Source organism: Drosophila santomea, chromosome 3R, assembly GCF_016746245.2.
Source record: "Drosophila santomea strain STO CAGO 1482 chromosome 3R, Prin_Dsan_1.1, whole genome shotgun sequence".
Classification (NCBI taxonomy): domain Eukaryota; kingdom Metazoa; phylum Arthropoda; class Insecta; order Diptera; family Drosophilidae; genus Drosophila; species Drosophila santomea.
In genome coordinates, this window is record NC_053019.2 from 26037995 (window position 1) to 26058141 (window position 20147).

General features: G+C 37.9%; 1 protein-coding gene across 17 annotated transcripts in view; it reads right to left on the reverse strand.

The window, feature by feature from the left end:
* LOC120452829 (calcium-activated potassium channel slowpoke) overlaps positions 1 to 20147 on the reverse strand; it is a 45136-nt gene that overhangs the window by 18293 nt on the left and 6696 nt on the right. For 10 of the 17 annotated variants that reach the window (XM_039637246.2, XM_039637236.2, XM_039637245.2 and 7 more), the window contains exons 3-9: positions 15736 to 15894; positions 15424 to 15535; positions 14969 to 15120; positions 14454 to 14621; positions 12898 to 12989; positions 2903 to 3013; positions 621 to 726 (exon numbers count right to left, since the gene is read on the reverse strand). In XM_039637246.2, the coding sequence (XP_039493180.1) occupies positions 621 to 726; positions 2903 to 3013; positions 12898 to 12989; positions 14454 to 14621; positions 14969 to 15120; positions 15424 to 15535; positions 15736 to 15894 (900 nt within the window). Of the gene's footprint in view, positions 1 to 620; positions 727 to 2250; positions 2357 to 2902; positions 3014 to 7794; positions 7887 to 10611; positions 10704 to 12897; positions 12990 to 14453; positions 14622 to 14968; positions 15121 to 15423; positions 15536 to 15735; positions 15895 to 20147 lie in introns of all 17 variants that reach the window. The other 7 variants (XM_039637247.2, XM_039637237.2, XM_039637250.2 and 4 more) reach the window with 3 other exon arrangements.

The following is a 20147-nucleotide window of genomic DNA, read 5'->3' on the forward strand; positions in this document are numbered from 1 at the left end:
ATAAATGGGAAATTACGTATACGTTAATCGTTGCAAGTAATGCAGCTTAAAATAAGGATAACTCAAGATGATTTCGTTATCATTTTACACAACAATTTCAACATCAATTTACGGTGTTTCTGTGTACAGCGAGTGTTTGTTTTGGTGACTTGGCGTTCGATTTGTTTGATTCTCATGTTCAGATGGTTAGTCGAGTGCTGGAATCCAAAGGATACGTGTACCGATGGATGTGGTGGTGTGGTGTTGAACACTAAACTAGGTCCAGAAAATGCATTATGGTCGCATACACCACGCATGTGTTACTTGTATTATTACACGAATATCGCTTGTACAGTTAGACAGACATTACATACACACACACACACACACAAGTAAATACATAGATTAGTATATTAATAGGCGGGTTGTAATTACATTTGAGCGTTCGTTACATAAATAAGTACGTAAGAAGTAGAAGTACGCTTATTCTGGGATTTCGATTAATACATAATGAAATTAAAGCTCACAGGTCGAGACGAAAATAGACACGGAAAGGAATAGGTTAAATGAACAACGGAACGAAAGCAAACGAACAAACGAACATATAGAACGGATAAAATGAAAATACATTTTTGTTTTACCTTAACCCTCTGAAGATCGATCGGATTCATAATGGTTCCTTGGAAGAACTCCACGGTGGTAAAATGACGTTTGAACAAACCCTCAAGTTCCAAATCGGGTGGTTTACTTTATAATTTTTCATTTGAAATTGATTTTTTTTGTTTTGTTTTTTTTTTTGTTTGGTTTATCGTGGTTGTTGTGGGAAAATAATACAAAGTTTTTAGAGTTTTCAATGATTCCAATGTACACAGAGTTCACGTAGATTGGATTGTATTCAAAGGAACAGAAGAATATCATATCATTGCATGTGTGTGGATTGGTGTTCGAAACACAACAAACAATATACAGATATTTATGATTATGGTGCGATTTTCGTAGTCCGCAAATATGCAAATGAAAAAGAAGAAAAACAAACAATGCAGACAATTGTTTTAAAGAAAATCTCCAAGCCGAAGGTGCAACATAAACTGTGATTCATTAAAACTAAACTGAACTAAAGTCGAAATTTTGTAACCTCCTTACTTAAATTACGTCTATACTCTAGACAAAAACTCTTCTTAAATATCTAATTAACATTACTTAACTAGGCTCTCAAGACTAAGTAAACTCTATGGGAGTATAAAAACTGTACGGATATGATACAAGAGGAATATTTGAATTCAACTTTTGTTCACTACGAAATTTGTAAATATAAAATATAATAAAATGTGAAGTATTTTGTAAGCTTGAGCTTAAATTTGGATTAAAAGGATATATGACAAAATTCAGCTAAGAAAGTCATTCCATTAAGCGGGGTAAAAATACTTTAAGCCAAGATAAAAAACGATGAACCAAAGAAAAAAGGATATGGTGAACGGGATTCTTAACTAAAGTCTATCTAAAATATTATAAACATCATTTATCACGAAGCTCTGAGAGGAATTGTAAGGAAAATGCTCTTCTCGAAAGCCTCATCAGCAGCAACCGGAAACCATTAATAATGATGCCGTAATAAAGCTATAAAATTGCAATAAAAATAAACATAATTGAATTGTTCAAGTTCAAAGTGAGGGCGAGCATAGATTTATGGCATAAAAAATAGAACTAGGAGGGGGCGTGTCTTGTTTTATTTTTGCTTCTTTTTTTTTGTTTGGCTGTGAATGGTCAGCAGCGAAAGGTAGTCGAATTCTTGATAATTATGCGAATCGGAGGGCAAGTAGAGTGAAATTGCATCCTAGCTGTTGAAGAACTAAGTTGCGGGCACAAAAACATTCACAGGATCTAAGTATGAGTTGCACGTAAGATTCGCTGTTGTTTTTCATGTTGTTGATATTTTTTTTTTTTTTTTTGAGTTTGATTTTGTTCTTTTGCTGGGACACCTGACAATCGAGGGGCTCGAGTAAATCGTTTAAATCGTTATTTCTGCGTGTCTTCACTGGTTTTCATGTGTGTGTGTGTCGCTGTGTCTGTAGGTGTTCGTGTGTGTGTCTGTTGGTGTGCATGTCGGTGTGGGTGTGGGGTGTGGGGTGTGGGGTGTGGGGTGTGGGGTGTGGGGTGTGGGGTGTGGGGTGTGGGGTGTGGGGTGTGGGGTGTGGGGTGTGGGGTGTGGGGTGTGGGCTGTGGGTGTGGGCGTGGCTCGGTGTCTGTGTCACGGTGTCTGTGTTTGTGTACCTTGACTCGCTCCAGGTCGACTGCGTTCATCATAGTGCCCTGAAAAAAGGCCACTGTGGTATAGTGACGCTTCAGCAGTCCCTCTAGCTCCAGGTCAGGCTCTTTGCTATTTGGTTTACATTACAGTACATGATATGGCATATATATAGTTGAGTTTAGGCATTGATTAGTTACAAAGTGAACGTAAGAGGTATTTCCAAATCAAAATATTACATAACTTTCGCTGACTGTGTGTTTTCTAGTCGCTAGATTAATGCAAATACTTAAAATAGTGCCTTTAACTAACTTAACTGACTGGGAAACTGGCATCCCAACTATCGTTTTAGCGGCCAGCAGCTGCACAGATGTGAAATTATTTAATTATAAATAATATTACTAAGTAAATGTTCGGAAAACGCAGATTTCATACGATCTCTTTTTAGGACAAAAACTATTGCCTACTTTCCTGCGCCGCCGATGACCGCTAATCCATTTTCTTTTGAACTGCTTAGGTACTGCGCTAATTATTCTCTTGCTGCTGATTTAAAACTGAATGGCAAATACATTTATCAAATAATAATGGAAATAAAACAACGACACAACAAATTAGCAATACGACTGTAAACAGGTTATTCTTCTGCTTAGGCGCTAATTGGATTCTGGGTGAACTTACCGATGGAGAAAGACCACTTCGACATCGACATCCTCCCGATCTTCGTGGAGGAAGTCCTTCAGGAAATGCGACACGGATTCGTATGTTATATGACCGCATACCACAATATGTCTTGTGTTGGTGGAGGTTGGGTAGATAGAAAAATAGATTAGTTCCTTGAATTGGCAGCGCTTTATACGATTAATGCAATAATTTCACTTAAATCTAGTGTTGAATGCACTGAAGCTCTGTACATGTGTGACGTATGTGTGTGTTTCAAATGAGCATGTATGTATGTATGTGTGTGTGGCGGTGTTTCAGTGTTAGTGTGCGATTAAAGCGGAAAAAAGAAAATTGAATTTAGTTCAAGTCATGAAATTAAATTCACTTCCTTAGCCGAATTATTGATCTCAGATTTAATCACATTCCATTGATCATTGCCATGAAGCCAAGTCCATAATATATAGTACATATGTGTGTTGTCAGTGTGTGAGTGTGCGTGTGTTTGAGTGCTTTGAATGTGTTTGAATGAGTGCATGTTCTTCGGTGAGGTTATAGATTCGAGTATATTCATTGTTTTGTATTGCTGTATATTTATTTATATTGATTATGCTTTGATCTGTTTGTATTATTTATCAACTGCTTATCGTTGCCTTGTTATGATTATCTTTATGGCTTGTCAGTATTATTTGGTGGTAAAGTATAATTACTTTGCATTTTCTTAGGAAACAAACATTTATCAAAATTATACAAAATACACGAACTCATAATTGAAACTAAAAACTTAAATGATAAATGCAAAATGCATGAATTTAGTCTGCTACCCCAGGGGCTTGTACACAAATCAATCAATGGCAATAAATCAAAAGTCACAAAATGTGGATCTTGTCGCCGCATTTTCGGCACTCTGCCGTTGCAGTTCGCCAATCGAAATGATAAGTATATATAAACGATTATCGGAAATCAATATTGTTCTAGGTAAAGGCTTAGCTACGCACACCATTTCCGGTAGCAATCAACTTACATGCATCAAGTAAAGCATCAAAAGTAGTCAGCAACTGGCCAACGCATTTGTTTTCTATATACACATTGTGTAATACACTACTCTCATTCCAGGTATATAAATTACGTCTACAGGTGCTAATTATACAATAGATTATTTGTTTTGGGTATTTACTGTAGTCACAGTCATGCAATCAGGCAGTCAGGCAAACCGGGCAGGCATTCTTCCCATACCTAGTAAAAAGTGAGTGTCAGTGCCACTACACATGCATACTTCTACATTATTTTTTCGAGTGTTGGATGTTTGTGATTTGGTGAGTTTGTGGATGTGCGTTGAGAATCGGCGAACTATATGGTATAGTTCACGATTACTATACACCTACGATTTCAGCTACAATGATGAAAGTCAAGGTCAAAGGATAATAGTCATTGTCCTTGTCCGTAGAAATATTTAACAAAAAGTCCGTACAACAATCGTTTGTTTTCTAGAAAAAATCTATGCGTGGTCAACAATTTAATGATCGATGTCATGATTGTGATCTGTTATATGTTCAATCCATTTTTGTAGATCAAATCCGGATGCAAGGCAACTCTTTACCTCTACGGTGGCAATAAAAAAACTGTGCTCGACTAGTTCGCTAAAACGAAAGAAGAACTTCAATTTGCATTTAAACAAGAAAGAAACAAAGTGTATGCACTACATTCGATTAGTTCTGGTGTTGCTTGTATTTCTTTTCATTGCTGCAGCTAAAGAAACGAATGGTGACGTTTGGAATTGAATGTTTTATATATTTTTTTCTTTAAATGATATAATATAGAGTGAGAAGGTTTAACATATTTGATGCCTGGCCACGCATTTTCATTGTTTTATTTTCATATACAGAATTGCTGCGCAGAATGGGAAAACATAAATCGATTTCAATGCGCCAAATCTATCGCTCAGAAATGTGCAATGAATGTGAGTGGATCTTTTGAGGAAATCAAAAACTGTGGATAGGAGAGATCTTGAAAGAGAGACAGAGTTACAGAGAGACAGGAGATGTGTGTATGTAGAGATTTGGAGGGGTTCGGATTCGGATACGGTTACGGTTACGGTTACGGATGCAGTGGTGGAATCGGGTTCAGTTGCGTTTACGGATACGGATGGTACACTCAGAATCAGAATGTGAACTGTCCTCATCGGAGGAGGTTCCTTAGCTAGAGAACAGGGGCCGCGCATCATAACATCATATCTAATCGTCCTGGACCTCCTACCTGATCCTGATCCTGATATTGATTGGGACTTTGATTTTGATCCGAACAAGGTGGGCAAAGGAAATCAAATGAAATCGCCGAGCGCATCCATACACAACACTGAGTTTACGACAAAAGTGGCTGGAGTGGAGTTACAGTTTCATCCGATTCGCATTGTATATTCTGTGTGTGTGTGTGCTGTAGGTTATGGTTGTTTATCTCTTTATACTTGATTATACCATTGTAGTATTCGAATGTTCGTTGAAACGAAAGTTTGATTAAAGAAGAGGAAAGTATCGAAATCATAAGAGTATAGAGTAGATGTGTGTGAGTGTTTATAGCATGTGTGTGTGTGTATACAAGTTTTCCAAGAACTACAACACTGATAGTATCTGATAACTGATTGAAGAACGTTTGAAGAGAGAAAGATATGAGTATATAGATAGGCAGAGAGTAAGAGTATAATATGCGGGATAGATATATGTGGGTTTTATTGATTGATAGTTTTCATTGATTCGCTTTACACACACATCGATGTTTAATCCGTTTCTTAGATGACAGCTGCCTGCTGATTTTGTTCAAGATGTCAAAAGCCAGTTCTCAAGCTGTGTGTTCTAATATTGTACATTTTCTAGCCAAAAATATTGAGCAAATTGAAGTCTTCCGTGGAAATTGCTTGGTATTTACAAATTGCTGTCTGTACTTGTGGAGAAAAAGTCTATAGAGAGTTCGACTCTATGCATGTGTGTGTGTACATTTTGAAATATATGGATTCTAACATTTACGTATACAATCGAATCAATATTATTAGTTTTAATATTATTATTATTATTATCATTGTATTTAGTATGCATTATTATCGTTCAATGTTAAATCGTTTAGGTGGATATACATATACGCATGTATATCTATTTATGTATATAGATATATATATACGAGTTACGACTTCGATAGCAAGGACTATATAGACAATTACGATAATGTAACACAATAATAAACACCAATCACTGATTCACTTCAAGGGCTAATACAAATGCAAAACGAGGCTAGGATGATATGGCATACAGAAAAAGAGACAAACTTAAGAGTATACGCATATTGAATTTCGATTAATGCCAATCATCAGCTCTGACTTCACACTCGCTGGGTCGACCTGCAAATTACGTACATACGTATCCAATTCGTTTCTAGATCAACCAAAGAATAATATTCAAACAATATACCCAAAATTGTAAATTGAACACGATTAGGCCGCGTTTGTTATTTTTTTTTTGTTTGTTTTGGAACTGAAGGCGAACGTGCAAATCAAACGAAAAGTTAGGAGCTAAAGAATTTAGGTTCAAGATCAGGATGTACGAGTACGATATAGAGAGTAGAAAGTAGCAGAAGAGTAAGTTGATAATTTGGCGTTCAAATTGAGGATGTAGTATGGAAACTCACAACAAGATAGCATTTGGTAGTTAAGAGTACGCACATGATATAGTAGATACACTCAGAACAGTATTTTAAGTACGAAACAATTGATTGTATGTGGTACGATTCTCAAATACGATCAAATCTGCAAAATGCCAATTCAAAAAACACAAAAATCAAAACTGGCAAATGAAAACGCAAATCGATGGGCGAAACATAGGTAAAAGTAATGAAACTAATGCATAACCCGGCACAGCACCCCCATTTCCAAGGGGGTTACGTCCTAAGTTACCTTTTATATTTTTGATTTTTGGAACTACGTATGTGGACACTTCTAGGTCGCAAAACTAAAAGGAAATCAACTGAAGTACAACCAACACAAAATGAGTTGTTCGAGAACTAAAACATATACTTGTTGTTGTTCTTTTTTTCATATAAGCAATATGAGTATTTTAGTTAAAATTTTCTTTTTGATTTCGGCTTTTTTTTCAATTTTTTTTCAATTGCTGTGTGGTTGTTTTATATTCCGTGGTGGTTTGTTGTTTTTGGTGTTGTTGCGGTGGTGGTGAGTGTTTGATCGATTAAATGTTTTGAATTTGGGCTGGGTGATTGATTGATTGGCTGATTTTGATTGATGGCCTGGATAGTTGGAATGTACAAATGCTGTGTTGTCACTGTGTTGTTTATGTGCCGTCCGGAGCTTTCCAAGCGGTCCCACCGGGCGTATGAGTAATATATTGTGTGTTTGTCGCTTGAGTTGCTGATGGTGATTACTGTGATTGGATTGGTATTGGTATTGGTATTGGTGGGTTGGTTGGTTGGTTGAATCGGATTGGATTGGATTGGCCATGTTTGTGGAGGCTTTTAGTGTGAATGGCTGGTGTTAGACTGGTGTGTATCTATTGGTAGAATCAAAATCAAATTTCAGCTACTTTTCCACACTCGCAAATCGTTTGGCATGAATGAAGCGCAAACTAAAAGTAAATTCGTTCAATTGGTATTGTTTCATTTTTTATTCGACTGCTTTTGGCAGAAATTTCATTTTGATTTGGTGTTTACTTTTGGAAACATAAATGCTCGTTGTTGGTTAGTTTTTTTAAAATTGGTTCTTGGCTTAAAATTATGATTGGTATTTTATTTTTGTGGTAGTAGTCTTATTGTAGTTGTTGTTGTAGTAGTAGTTTTTTTTTTATATAATTTTTGGTTTAATCAGTTTGTTGATTAATTGTTTACGATTGATTGTAAGAAAATTTGGTTTGTCTCACCTTCGCCCTTTTTCATTTTTTAATGTGCCCCCATATTTGGCTCTTGTTCCAATCAAGTCTATAATCTCAGGTATACAACTTGCAAAAATCGCCTGTTTACAGTATGAAAGATAATGATGACAGTGAAGTATTTTTGATCTATTCAGTTTTTGGTTTTTTTTTTTTTTTTGATTGTTGTTAAACATAAATAAAAAAGCATTACACAAATTTCGTTTGACACAGGACACAAGAGACAGAGAAAGAGGCCCGAAGGATCAGCAGAGAGTTAGAGAAACAGAGAGTATGATGGGGGAATGGGTACGTCAGACTCGAAGAAGGACCCCTACATAAGAACAGGATAAAACGCAGCCAAGTGGATCATTTCGGGATCATATCGCATATGAAGCTCCTCTTGGTAGTTCTAGTTGTTTTGGCTCTGGTTGTTGCGGCTTCGTTTAACCAGAAGTTTGACTAGAAGTGGTTGTTATGTCTTCGATCGTAAACAAGGAAAATCAAAATAATATCAAAGAAACAAAAGGTCTTATTATCTTCATAAAATCGATGGGCCGCATCAACGGCTTGCAGCTAGTTTCTTACGGCTCTAATGGTTTCTTGGGGTTACGTGTTGTGTGGTTAGATAACGGAACATACATACGTACATATTGTATAGTAAACATATTCAAAGACTAGGTGGTGGAGTAACGCCTAGTAACTCGGTGCCAAGTACACACGCACACACATCGACGGCCATTTGACTTTCGACTTCATCTTTGTGGTGGGTTTCAGTGCCTAAACTCTAGACTCTAGGACTACTCAAATCGGGTGATGCTAACATTCTAACATTATTCTAACAGACTAAACCGCACGTATGTGTGTATGAGTGTGGGGTGTCGTATCGGGTGGGAATCGGTTCGGAACGGGAGAGAGTTACAGAATGTTACAGATGTGAGGACATGATGCTGATACTGAATACGATCAAAGGATACGGATACTGCAACTCTTTACTGATATACAAATATATAATTGATTTTTATCTAAATGATGACAGTCGTAAAAACATATTTCAACGCCAACAAGGCGCTGGTTTCGTACTGGTTTCGTTTCGTTTTTGTTTTTTAAGTTTTAGTTTTTTTTTTATGCGTGGCTGCGGCATACAAAGTGGGTGCAAGCAAAATAACGACTTTGAAATATAGATGATTAGATTGTTCGATTAGGTAAGGTGTGGAATTAATTTCGTATTGGTATGGTAAATAAATTACAAGTAATCGATATAGTACGTTGGATAAGTTGAAATTGCAAAAAACGTAACTACTGCAACTTTATTTATGTATGTATCGCATATAGGAACAAGTGGAAAACATATGAAAATCATATTCATATTGGAAACTCAAAACTCTATGCGGGAACTAAAGCAGCAACTGTGTGTAAAGTGTGTTTTTTAACCGAAATTAGAAAATCGAAAGATAATGAAACCAACGCACAAACAAACGATTCAATAAAAATGCATTTCGGTAACTAAATAAGAAGCCAGTTAAGAGAACATATATATAGATATATATATTCTTACATATGTATATTGATTCAGCGCTAGTTTTGGAGCTTAACACTTCGAACTCAAAATCAATGACGTAGCTGAAGTTGCATAAAAACACGCAATAGTGGCTCTGGTCTATATAGTATGTACGGTAATAATCAAAATCCAAAGTCACAACAAAACAGAAACCAAAGACGAACTCAAAGATTACACTTTTCAAATACAGCGAGCCTAGCCCTTTTAAATATTCACTGGTAAAAAAGTCCATTTTGCCTGGGTAGCCCTTTTCAAATACTTCTGTAAATTATTTTCTGGAAAATGTATTGTGTTATGTGGTTATTTAATACTTTTTTGTTGTTTAGCAAAAGTTTGAAATGTGCATGCTTTTAATATTGAACACAACAAATGCGGGAGCCCATCAAAAACGTTGATTAATTAGCAAAAAGTCTGCAATTAATGTACAGTAAAGATTAGTGAGACGAATAGGGGTAGTAATACGGCCCAGAGATTTCGAAATTTAGACGTCAAAAAGTGCTGCATACCCACAGGCGCCAAACAAGAGAAACGTATTTGTTTTACAATAATTCTTTGATGATTTAAGCAATTAATGAAACTTTACAATTTATCTGTCTAGCTAACAATAAGCCTAATGAAACGCACGCAAAAATGAAGCCATAGTTTCAAACAATAAGTGTAATGTGTGTAAACGACAACGAGAATTACAGAAGGATTTGACAAGTAAATTACATAAATTATATCTCTTAAACGGAATAGATTATTCCCTGGATTTTTCGTGTAATTTTTGCCATGATTCTTTGAATGTGTTTCCTTTTTTTATAATTGATTGTTTAACTAAATACAGACACATGCCGCCAAGAAACCAATGCCTTTCAAGTCCTAATTGATTTTTTTCGATACTTTTTCTTTGGTTTAGCTTTATGAAAATAAGAAAACAAGATAAATATTTTGTTCGCAAGCCCTGGCAACAATTTTCGATACTCATTTCAGAGTTGCCGTCAGAGTTTGTCATTTTTATGCAATTCCAGGTAACGTCGATTAAAATGTTCAACAACAAGGTGAAAAATAAGAAATCAAATGAAATAATAATTAAGCTGTTGGTTCATTGACTGAAGTTAGGTAAAGAAAATGTTGTAATACAAATAGAATTCAAGACTCTTCGATTGCTGCGGTGTTTTTGGTATTTGTTTGCATTTATAATCATTTCTTGTTTATCTTGATATTTTCGTGTTGTATAGTTTTTGGTAATTTCTCTTAGCGGTACAGCCAGCAACGTGTTCGTGTACCTTTTTCTAGGATCCTTGCTATATGTTCCACCATATTTGCTTCTTTGGGCAGCCAGTTCAGTGATTTCTGGTATCCAACTAGCGAAAACGGCCTAAATTCAACAACACACATACACATTTAGATTGATTGAGAGGTGCCAAAAAGGAGTTTCAGTTCAGTTTTTGTTTTTGATTTTTTTTTTCGTTATTTTTTTGTTTTTTAACTTGTTGGTTTTGTTTCTGTTGGGCTAACAAATTTGATCTATGGAGTGTTAGTGTTTGTGTGGCTTTAAAAGAAATGGACAAAATTATTATATTTTGACAACGTTGACGCTGACGACGAAGAACAGTGCAGAATGGGAACCGCTCAACCCGCAATTAAGCTCTGATTCATACTCACAGCAGTATTCACACTCACGCCACATTCACTCACATCGCACTCACTCGTTTATTTACACCGATTCACACCGATTCTCGCCACTCACTCCATCCGATACAGATACAGATACTTTAAGTCTAATTGTACATTACTTTACACGATTTCTCGCCACGAGTTCGCATTTCATTCGCATCTATTTACTGTACTGTACTCTTACTTGATTACATCTAATAATTTACATTTGTAGTTTACAAATACACGACAGTGCTGGGGCCTAGACAGAGACAAATTTTGGAGTCGAGTTGTTCGTGGGGAGCAAGATCCCTCCTAAAAGTCATCTGGAATTATTATTGGTAGTGCGCTAGTTGTTACGCTATTCAAATACCGTACTTTGTACAATCCTAATTACATTTTACTATGAGTATTTAAGGGTAGTTACACTTCCGATTCTCCGGATTGAATAAGTAGTAGGGTGATGAGAAAGCAATACTTCGGTTCGCCGAATCAACAAGGTAATCCCATGGGAAATACCTTTTGGGTGAGCTTTACTTTAGATAAATGGACCAGCGAGACTGACAAATGAAGTTACATATTTAGTAGGAATAAAAGGGGTAATATGAATTGAGTAATACATATCTTGCAAAGAAGGTGGCTTGAGTTTGCTCTCTTTTTAAGAAAATACGATTTGAATTACGTGTCATGACTTTGGATAGTTTAATTACTTTATTCAATGCGTGACCGATGCTTTTTTCATATGGGGACTGGTGTTGTAGATTAGATGTTTATAAGTGGGGACTCTAGAAATCTGTGTGGGATGTGGTACAACAATGCGCCTAAGTAGATTGCACAAATGCATAAGATTATCGAAATAAATATATATGAACCTTGAACTATTGCAAATTGATAAACGCATATCTTGTATCATAACTCTGGTGTTAATACGAAACATTTAAAGCATGGCAAAGTATAAGTGTCAAACGATAATATCTTGAATAAAAATGTTTACACTTCAGACAAAATTCAAAGTAAAATGGCCAAAATGAACTCACGCTTGCCTACAAAGTGATTTATATGATAGACATTGCCAAAAGAGTTCAATAAAAATGTTTAACGAAACGAAACAAATTAGGAGGAACGCAAGTACCAAGGAAAATAAACAAATAATATGGGAAAACCCAAACCTAAGTAAATGGAACATTAAAATGTTTAATTGCTTGTACATCGTTTAATAGAACGATGTGTTTTCGAATCTGCTGAAATGTCTCTGACTGCGAGGCAAAGAAAGATGTTTAAAAATTATAATAAACAAACACGAATCAAAGTAAAAATCGAATGATTCAATAGTACTTTACTTTTATTACTTGTTTCATGATTTATCAAATGTCATATCTGTTTCGGTTTTCGAAATACATATTTATCAAGGAACAAAATAGTTTAAAACGGACGACTTAAGAGTCGGCTGAACTACTTTTTTGATGCGGGTAAGTCAACTGTATATGCGATCATAGAGATACAATGAAATTAGGGAAACAAAGTGAAAGGGTAACAGACTATTTAATTTATCGACTTTGATCAATATTAAGACTTAGTGATTTATCTAATTCGAGTTTTACTTTACCCTAGATGGGCTCAAAATACTAAGAATGTGTGTTTTTTACAAAAGTTTTCTTTTGTACTTCAACCGATCCTAACTCTTCGAATTTTGTTTGGAAAATCTTAAGTTAATAGACCTCTTTCGATGGTAGTTCCTCACTAAAAGCATATTGCTATCTTGGTAAGGTTTATATATTTTCATGTTATACTTTTAGGTTTATTGCGGTTTATAACTTTTTGTGGATTATTTTTAGAATGTGGCTTTGTGTTTTTCACATCGATTGCGATTATTATGTTTTTTTTTTTTGGATTTAATTATAGTTTTTATAGACTACCTCTTTCCGTGTTCTCTTTTCAGTTCACCGCCATACTTATTGCCACTACCGACGAGTTCAATTATCTCCGGTATACTGCTGGCAAACATTGCCTAAAATATTCCATCGTACACGAAATTAACAAAATTCAATTCAGCAAAAATATATGTACTGGTTAGCATTTAAATATAGTGATTGTGTCTTAGGCTTAGTCTAGTTGTTATCACTATGCTTCGATTACTTCGATTACTGGACATTAAGGACCAAAAAAAAAAAAAGAAGGCGGTTTTCTGGTGGGTACGAAGTCAGGCCAGGACATTCACACCCAAAGGATATCTAAGGATGCCTAGAAGCGTTCTGGTCCATTCGGTCCATTGGTTACACAAATATGCGGCAGCCAGCATTAAAGCATGCAAGAACATTAAATTTTGGATAATATATTGATGTATTTGGAAAGCTCCTATCCTAACCGACAGATCCCTGAAACAAAGTCCTCACTCTTGGCTGTGTGTGTGTTGGGTATTTCTGGTGTTTGGTGTCTACGAATCTTCCATTACAAAAACCAAAGCATATCGAAAGTTTCAAATGAAAAGTGATAAGGTAACTGCATGCATAAGTATTTCGATTATGGGAGAAAGTATTGAATGGGGCTGCGTGAAAACGTATGAGTCGAGTGCCCCCAGCTGTATTTAAATATTATATCTTGTGGATATCGAACGGATATAAATATATTGCAAATATATCCGGGCGTGTGTGAGCGTGTGTTTTTTTTTTTGTGTTTGGGGCTCGGAAAAAGAAAACGCGTTAAGCTTGGGTGATGAGTTAAGCTAACGAAACTTTTGGTAGGATAAACGCAAATACGAAACTCAGCCGAAGGGCCTCAAATAAAGTTCCATAATTCATAACTTGTGCAGCGGTATTAAGTCGTTCTATGTATTTACATAACGTGGCATGTACATAGTAGAAATGCAATTAACAAATGTATTGAGTATTAAGTCTAAAGTTACGTTAGAGTAAGAGAGAGAGAGAGGTCAAAGGGCAACGGGGTCAACGCATGGTTACTCTATGGTTGGTTACGTCTAAAAGAGTTCGAACTCAGTATCGATTATTCACTATAGAGTATAGAGTATCAAGAGTGCTACACTCTGGCTAGTACTGGTACTTATACGGATACTGATACGGATATGGATACTGATACTGCTCTTGCTTTGGCTACTCAACTATGGTTTCTGAGCACAACTGTACTAGTGGTAAGTAGTAGATTAGGCGGCAACCAAAACTTAAATCATTCACACACTTCAGCACTTCAGCACTTCCAATCCCGCATCGGCCGGGCCTAAACTCAATGGGCATCGAGGCGGACAGAAATAGTAGAGAGAAACACTGGCTAAATCTGGATAATATATATGTATGTATATGGTATATATTATATACGTACTCGGTTAGAACTAAAAGAAGGCTTAGACTTATCGGTATGTCTGCTGTTTGTGTTCAGACGGGTATTTGTTTTACTTTTCTCTATTTTGTTTTTTTGTTTTTTTTTATTTTGTATTTGTAGATTTGCGTTGCGAACTTACCAAGCCGACGAGCAGAAAGAACACGAGAAATGTTCTTCCCAGGACAGTCTCACAGTAAACGTCACCATATCCTACCGTTGACATGGTCACAATTAGGAAATAGACACAGGTCCAATACGATAAACGATGAGCATTATTAAAATCCAGCGGATCGCCAGAGTTCTCCAGCTAAATTTTAAGTAAATGCAAATGCAATTATCAGCCGCATCAGCGGATCAGGTCATCCAAAGTCCTTTTTCGATTGGACACTCCATAAACACATCGAAACATATATACTGGTATCGATCGTAAATACTGTGGCGTATCGCAGGTGCCTGGTTTTCGGGGCTCTGTAGCAGGCTGCAACGCGGCGTATGCGTAATATTCGGGACTGGCTCCTCGCACGCACTGCAAACCGACCACAGAGTCACCCACACACAGACACAAGCGATCGCGCGTGAGTGTATGTGTGTCGAGTGTTTGTGTGAGTGTAGATGGGTAGGTGTGCGTGTGTGTATTTGTGCGTTTCTACGTACCAGATGTATAATGCCCGCTGCTGTTAACCACACGGATATAAAAATTGATACTAGTTGAGCCAAGCGTATGGAGCTCGATGTTTTTAGTACGTTTAAATATTGTAAAATATCTGGAACAGTCATGAGACGTAGCGCTCGAAGAAATCGAAGACCTGTTCACGATAATACACAAGGTATATACACAATTGCATTCAGGCGGATGTTTCATGTAGAGTAAGGCACATTGCATGCATACAAATCGATCAGGACACTGTCTTTTGTTTTTTTGGGGGTCTTCATTTGTGTGGCTGTTACTGTGTTTCATAGTGACTATGTATGTGTGTTAAAGGATATATGTATATATATATTTGGGAATCTGATTGATTTCCAATATGGAGCAACACCGATTTGTATGCATATAACATTTTTGGAATTTCATTGTGATAGGTTAATTTAAGAGGGATTGTTTCGCTTACCGATCCATGTACGATCTAAATATATTGATACGAAGGACGGGGGTATTGTAAAATAATCTACAAAACTGTACATTTCTAACATAAACCAAAGCTTATCGGACGCCGCTATGAACTGTAAGAAGATTGTCAGATTAAAAAAAGAACAAAAGAGTTTTTAAGAATTTATCGCATAAATCAAAAATATCAAAATCATCATCGCTCCAGACCAATTGATTCAAATAATTTGTAAATCAACTCAGTGTGTGCGCTGGTGTGGTCAGTGTGTCAGTGTGTTAGTGTGTCTGTCTGTCTAATTGGCCGTCGGCAACTTACTCGTATAAAAAAGTAAACCATAAAAAATATATTGAATGCGAGATCGATCTGTTGAGTAATGTTGTTACTCCACTTTTGGCATCTTTCGACTTCTTCGCTAGATGCATCAACAAAGTATATAATGAGGGATGCAATGCTGAGTATAAACACGAGTACGACCTGCAAGAGAAAGTGGAAAAGAAATTAAAATGAATCAAAATACCAGCTTATAAGTAATAGCTATAAAACATATGCTCTTCATCAAGCGGACTCCCTTTTTGATTTTGTAAATTAAAGTACCCCACATGACATGAGTTATTCTGCTTAAGAGAGCAGCAAGCTCATTTAATAACTCATAAATTCATTGGCTGTTACAAAATAAACCCACACTCAACTGCCGTACAAATATGAGCAGCTGCTACATTTCTGTGCCATAAATCACGGCCTTGTCAGATGACAACCGCATTCGAACGCTTCATTGAACTCAACAGCAGCCCACACACTCCCACCTCCCCCCCCAAAAAAAGGAAATTGGAAAAGCAAAAGGCAAGGAATGAAAAAGGGGCTATGTGAAGGAAATGGATAATCGGAAATGGTCCCTTCCTTCGGGTTGGCTGCAAAAGAGAGAGAGGAAAAAACCGCAGTAATGTGCATTTTTAATTGCACACTTTGGCACAGGCCACGGACTCCGGTTCTTACGGATCATTTGATTCATGGCGAACGGACCAAAGGACCAAAGGACGAAAGGACGATGTCCGGCCAGAAAATGCGCGGCTGCTGGGGCAATTAGTCGGAAGCAACCCGTTGATAAATCTGCGGCAGTCATGAAAGTTTTACAAGGTAATTTCCGAGAAGGATGAAAATCTGGTGGAGGTGGCTAGTTAAATGTCAGGGCTGTGTGCCAACTGAAAACAACACTTTCTCGTAGAGGCCAAACGAGGTAGTTCAACTTCAGCCGGCTGCACTTTACTTAGACGAATGTTTTTTAGTATATATGGTATAGGGTATATTCCCGTACATAATGCCAATGTAATTGTAATTGTCGGCACTATCGTTTCGTAATTACGTGGATAATCGAAAGCGAAGTGCCGCCAAGAGAAGAGAAGAGAAAGAAAAAAACTAAATTTGGCACAGAACCGGCACGCAAGCTATTTACTTAGGGCCATAAATTGAAATGTCTTGGCCCGGTCGGACTACTCATTATTCTTGCTCTGCGGCCTTTTCTTGGCATGCAAATTACACAAACACACAAAATCTCCTTAGAAACTTGTTAGTTGCGCAATAAAGTTTTTGCCAGCACGAAAAACTTTGCTAATCTCAGTAGACAACCGAGCATTTTCAAGTAAATTGCAACGAGTTTTCCACACACATTGCGTATACGTCATGTGGTGCCGGGCAACTGACACTTTCATTAGCCGCCGACCGTCCTGATCCCCAAGATGTCGGAAACGGAAACCTAATGAAAACCCCACACCACACCACACACGGCTATCTGACGTCACGGATAGAAGATAATAAATGCAGGTTTCAATATGGCGACAACTTCTTCTCTGACGTCTTCACTTTCACCTAAACCAAAACCAAAACCCAACCACCCACCCACTTTCGCCCAACTTGGTATGCCCAATGGCTGGGAAGCATGAAAACTGGGTCAATCACTCGGAGCAGCTGAGTTCACAGAGAGAAAAGCACTTAAGTCCTGGCTGCCATCAAATTGCATCAGCGCGATTCTGGGTATCTGGGTCACGAGGCGAGAAAACACGTGTCCCACTCATAACAATTTCAATTCGATTTGCTGGCTCCTCTGCAAAAAGCTCGAATGCGATTTGTCCTGGCCATTATGGTCGCAAGTACAGCAATTTCTTTGAGAGCCAACGAATTGAATCAGTTAAGGCCAACTGTACTAAACTCCATTAATTAAGTCATTAAAGCACATAGCTTTGTAGGTAGAATTTATAGTTGGTTAAATCGATCAAACCAATATCAAATCGTTTTTTACGTTTGTACTCTTCAAATTGAAATGAATATCTGTGGCACATCTGCTTCACATAAATTTCACTATTTTCGCTTGCGTGCAGCACTTTAAAATCTTATGGGTTCTCTGTTTATGATATTTTTTTTTAGCTTTTCCAGCACTCACATATATGTGGCGTGACCAAGTGCAATATGATGTGGTTGTGAGTGCGGATGGGTGGCAAGTGCTGGGATTTAAGCTATTGTAGGCGACATCCGCATCGAAGTCGCATACCAAAGCCAATTAGCACCTGCAGAAGGGCTTCAATCCGCTTAGAGTTGCATGGATAGTTCAATAAAATCGGACAACAAATGCCAGGTTTTCGCTATCTTGAAATAAACCAAAGCAATTTGGGGAAAGTGGAGAAAAACTGCCCAAAAAAAAAAATTGAGAAAAAAAGAAGGAGAAAAAGCAGGCACGAATTGTGTAATATCCAAATGGCAAGCCATTCATTTTGCCAGCCACAATAACAACGCCCAACAACAAGGATAAACAACACACACAAAAAGGGGCGCCACACGAATGGGCGAAAGGCGAAAGGACTTTTTCGAAAACAGCTGCACCGCAGTACACATCGCAGCAATAGGGAATGGAATGGAAAGAAAAGGAAATTCGACGCTGTCTGCCAAACAGCAAAGCCAATTGGCTGCCAAAGCCCGGCACACAACTACAAGCGTATGCTGACTAGGCCTGGTAATAAACATTCACAATCTGCCATCCCACTTCCATCCCACTTCCAACCTACTTCCAGCCCACTGCCAGCCCACTTCCATCCCACTTCCAACCCACTCTCCACCCACATTTAACCCCACTCCGAAGCGGGTGAAAGTGGAAATGTGCGCGCTGTTTCATCGATTTTCCTACTGTTAGCATTTCCCTTTCAAACGGCTTCTATCCTGGCATTTGCCATATTATTTACTGTTATTTGTTGTGGTTCCTTGGGCCAAAACCCCACCTACTCCCCCACTGAATCCCACCCAAAAGCATATGCATACATCATTGCCTCGCAGCCCGTTTTTCGCTATTAGCCCAAAGTTCCAATTGGCTGAAAGGGGCATTTTTATTTATAGAAAAGCTAAATCAAACTAAAAAAAAACTTAAAAATAATATTTAAATATAAAGTGAAATAACCAACAAACTCAGAGCCCGCAGGACGAGGGCGAAACTATCGATAAATGTGCCAGACACAACGCACCACTCGGCGGGCGGTCGGAAAATGGGAAAATCGGAAAAGCGGGGGGTGCGTTTGATGCCACATGTGAGCACTACATGCTACATGCCAATGATCGTGCCCCACCGCTGCGCCATTGTGCGCCAGTTGACAAGGAGACAGCGCTGAACTGCCTGGCGAGGATTGGGAGAGTGGAGGAATGCGAGGATTGGAGGATGCGTGGTGCAAGGCTATGGATGTCCCACCCTTGACCCCTTGCAATCGGACAGAGCTTGTCACTTTGGGCAATGAATTTTGTTCACTCGAAGACTTACAAACAGGCAGTCAAACTTTACATGTACACGGAATAACATGTTCAGCAGAATTGAAAGATAGATCTATGTAAAATAATACTAAGTCATTCATAACTATGTAAAAGCTTATATTTATCATTGGGAATATTTATATGGCACAAGAGGATTTTCCATACACACATGACAGCGATATTCCGCCCACCTAAAATGTCGCAGGCAAATGCAAAAATTCAGCTGATAAGCTCGCACTCAAAGTGTCGGCAACATCAAATCTGGAAATACTTATCGAGCGCATTAAACCACAATGCCCATTAAGACCCACTAAATTGCCGCAGAGCCCGTGTGAGTAATTAACTAAGGCTAGTTAATTGATGGGACGGTACGCCATGACGTATGCGTAATATTTGGACAAACAATCGCTCTGTTGTGAGGGAAGTGGGGCAAGAACCACAAAACCATCGAAGTTAATTCGTACGCAGGCAAAGTGTAATAGAAATGAGCAGGTAATTGCGCCCACCTCTCGCTCAATTTGTGTTCATGTAGTTATTGTACATGGAAATGGCGCATTTACTTGGCTGCTTCCGCTGTTGACATGAAATGGTTGCCCCGAATCCACCGATTCAGCAGTTCGCAGGCTTAGCAATCGCAAACAAATTACACACGCAAGTGGCAGTGCCTCCATTGGAGGCACAGAGGCGAATGTGCCTGGTAACTGCTCCAAATGCAAGGCGATGGCACTTTCGCCAGCTGCAACGATGGACAAGGACACCTCGATGTATTCCTTGCTGTGGGCAACCATTTACCCACTCGATCTGTGAATAATTCAGCTGGTTTTGGCATTCAAAGGGATGGCACTTGGAGAAATTACCAAGTTGTTTATGGCATGCGAGTTGACTTTGTTTACTGAACTGCTGGGAATGCATTGCTTAGAAAAAAACATACTTTCTTGAAGATT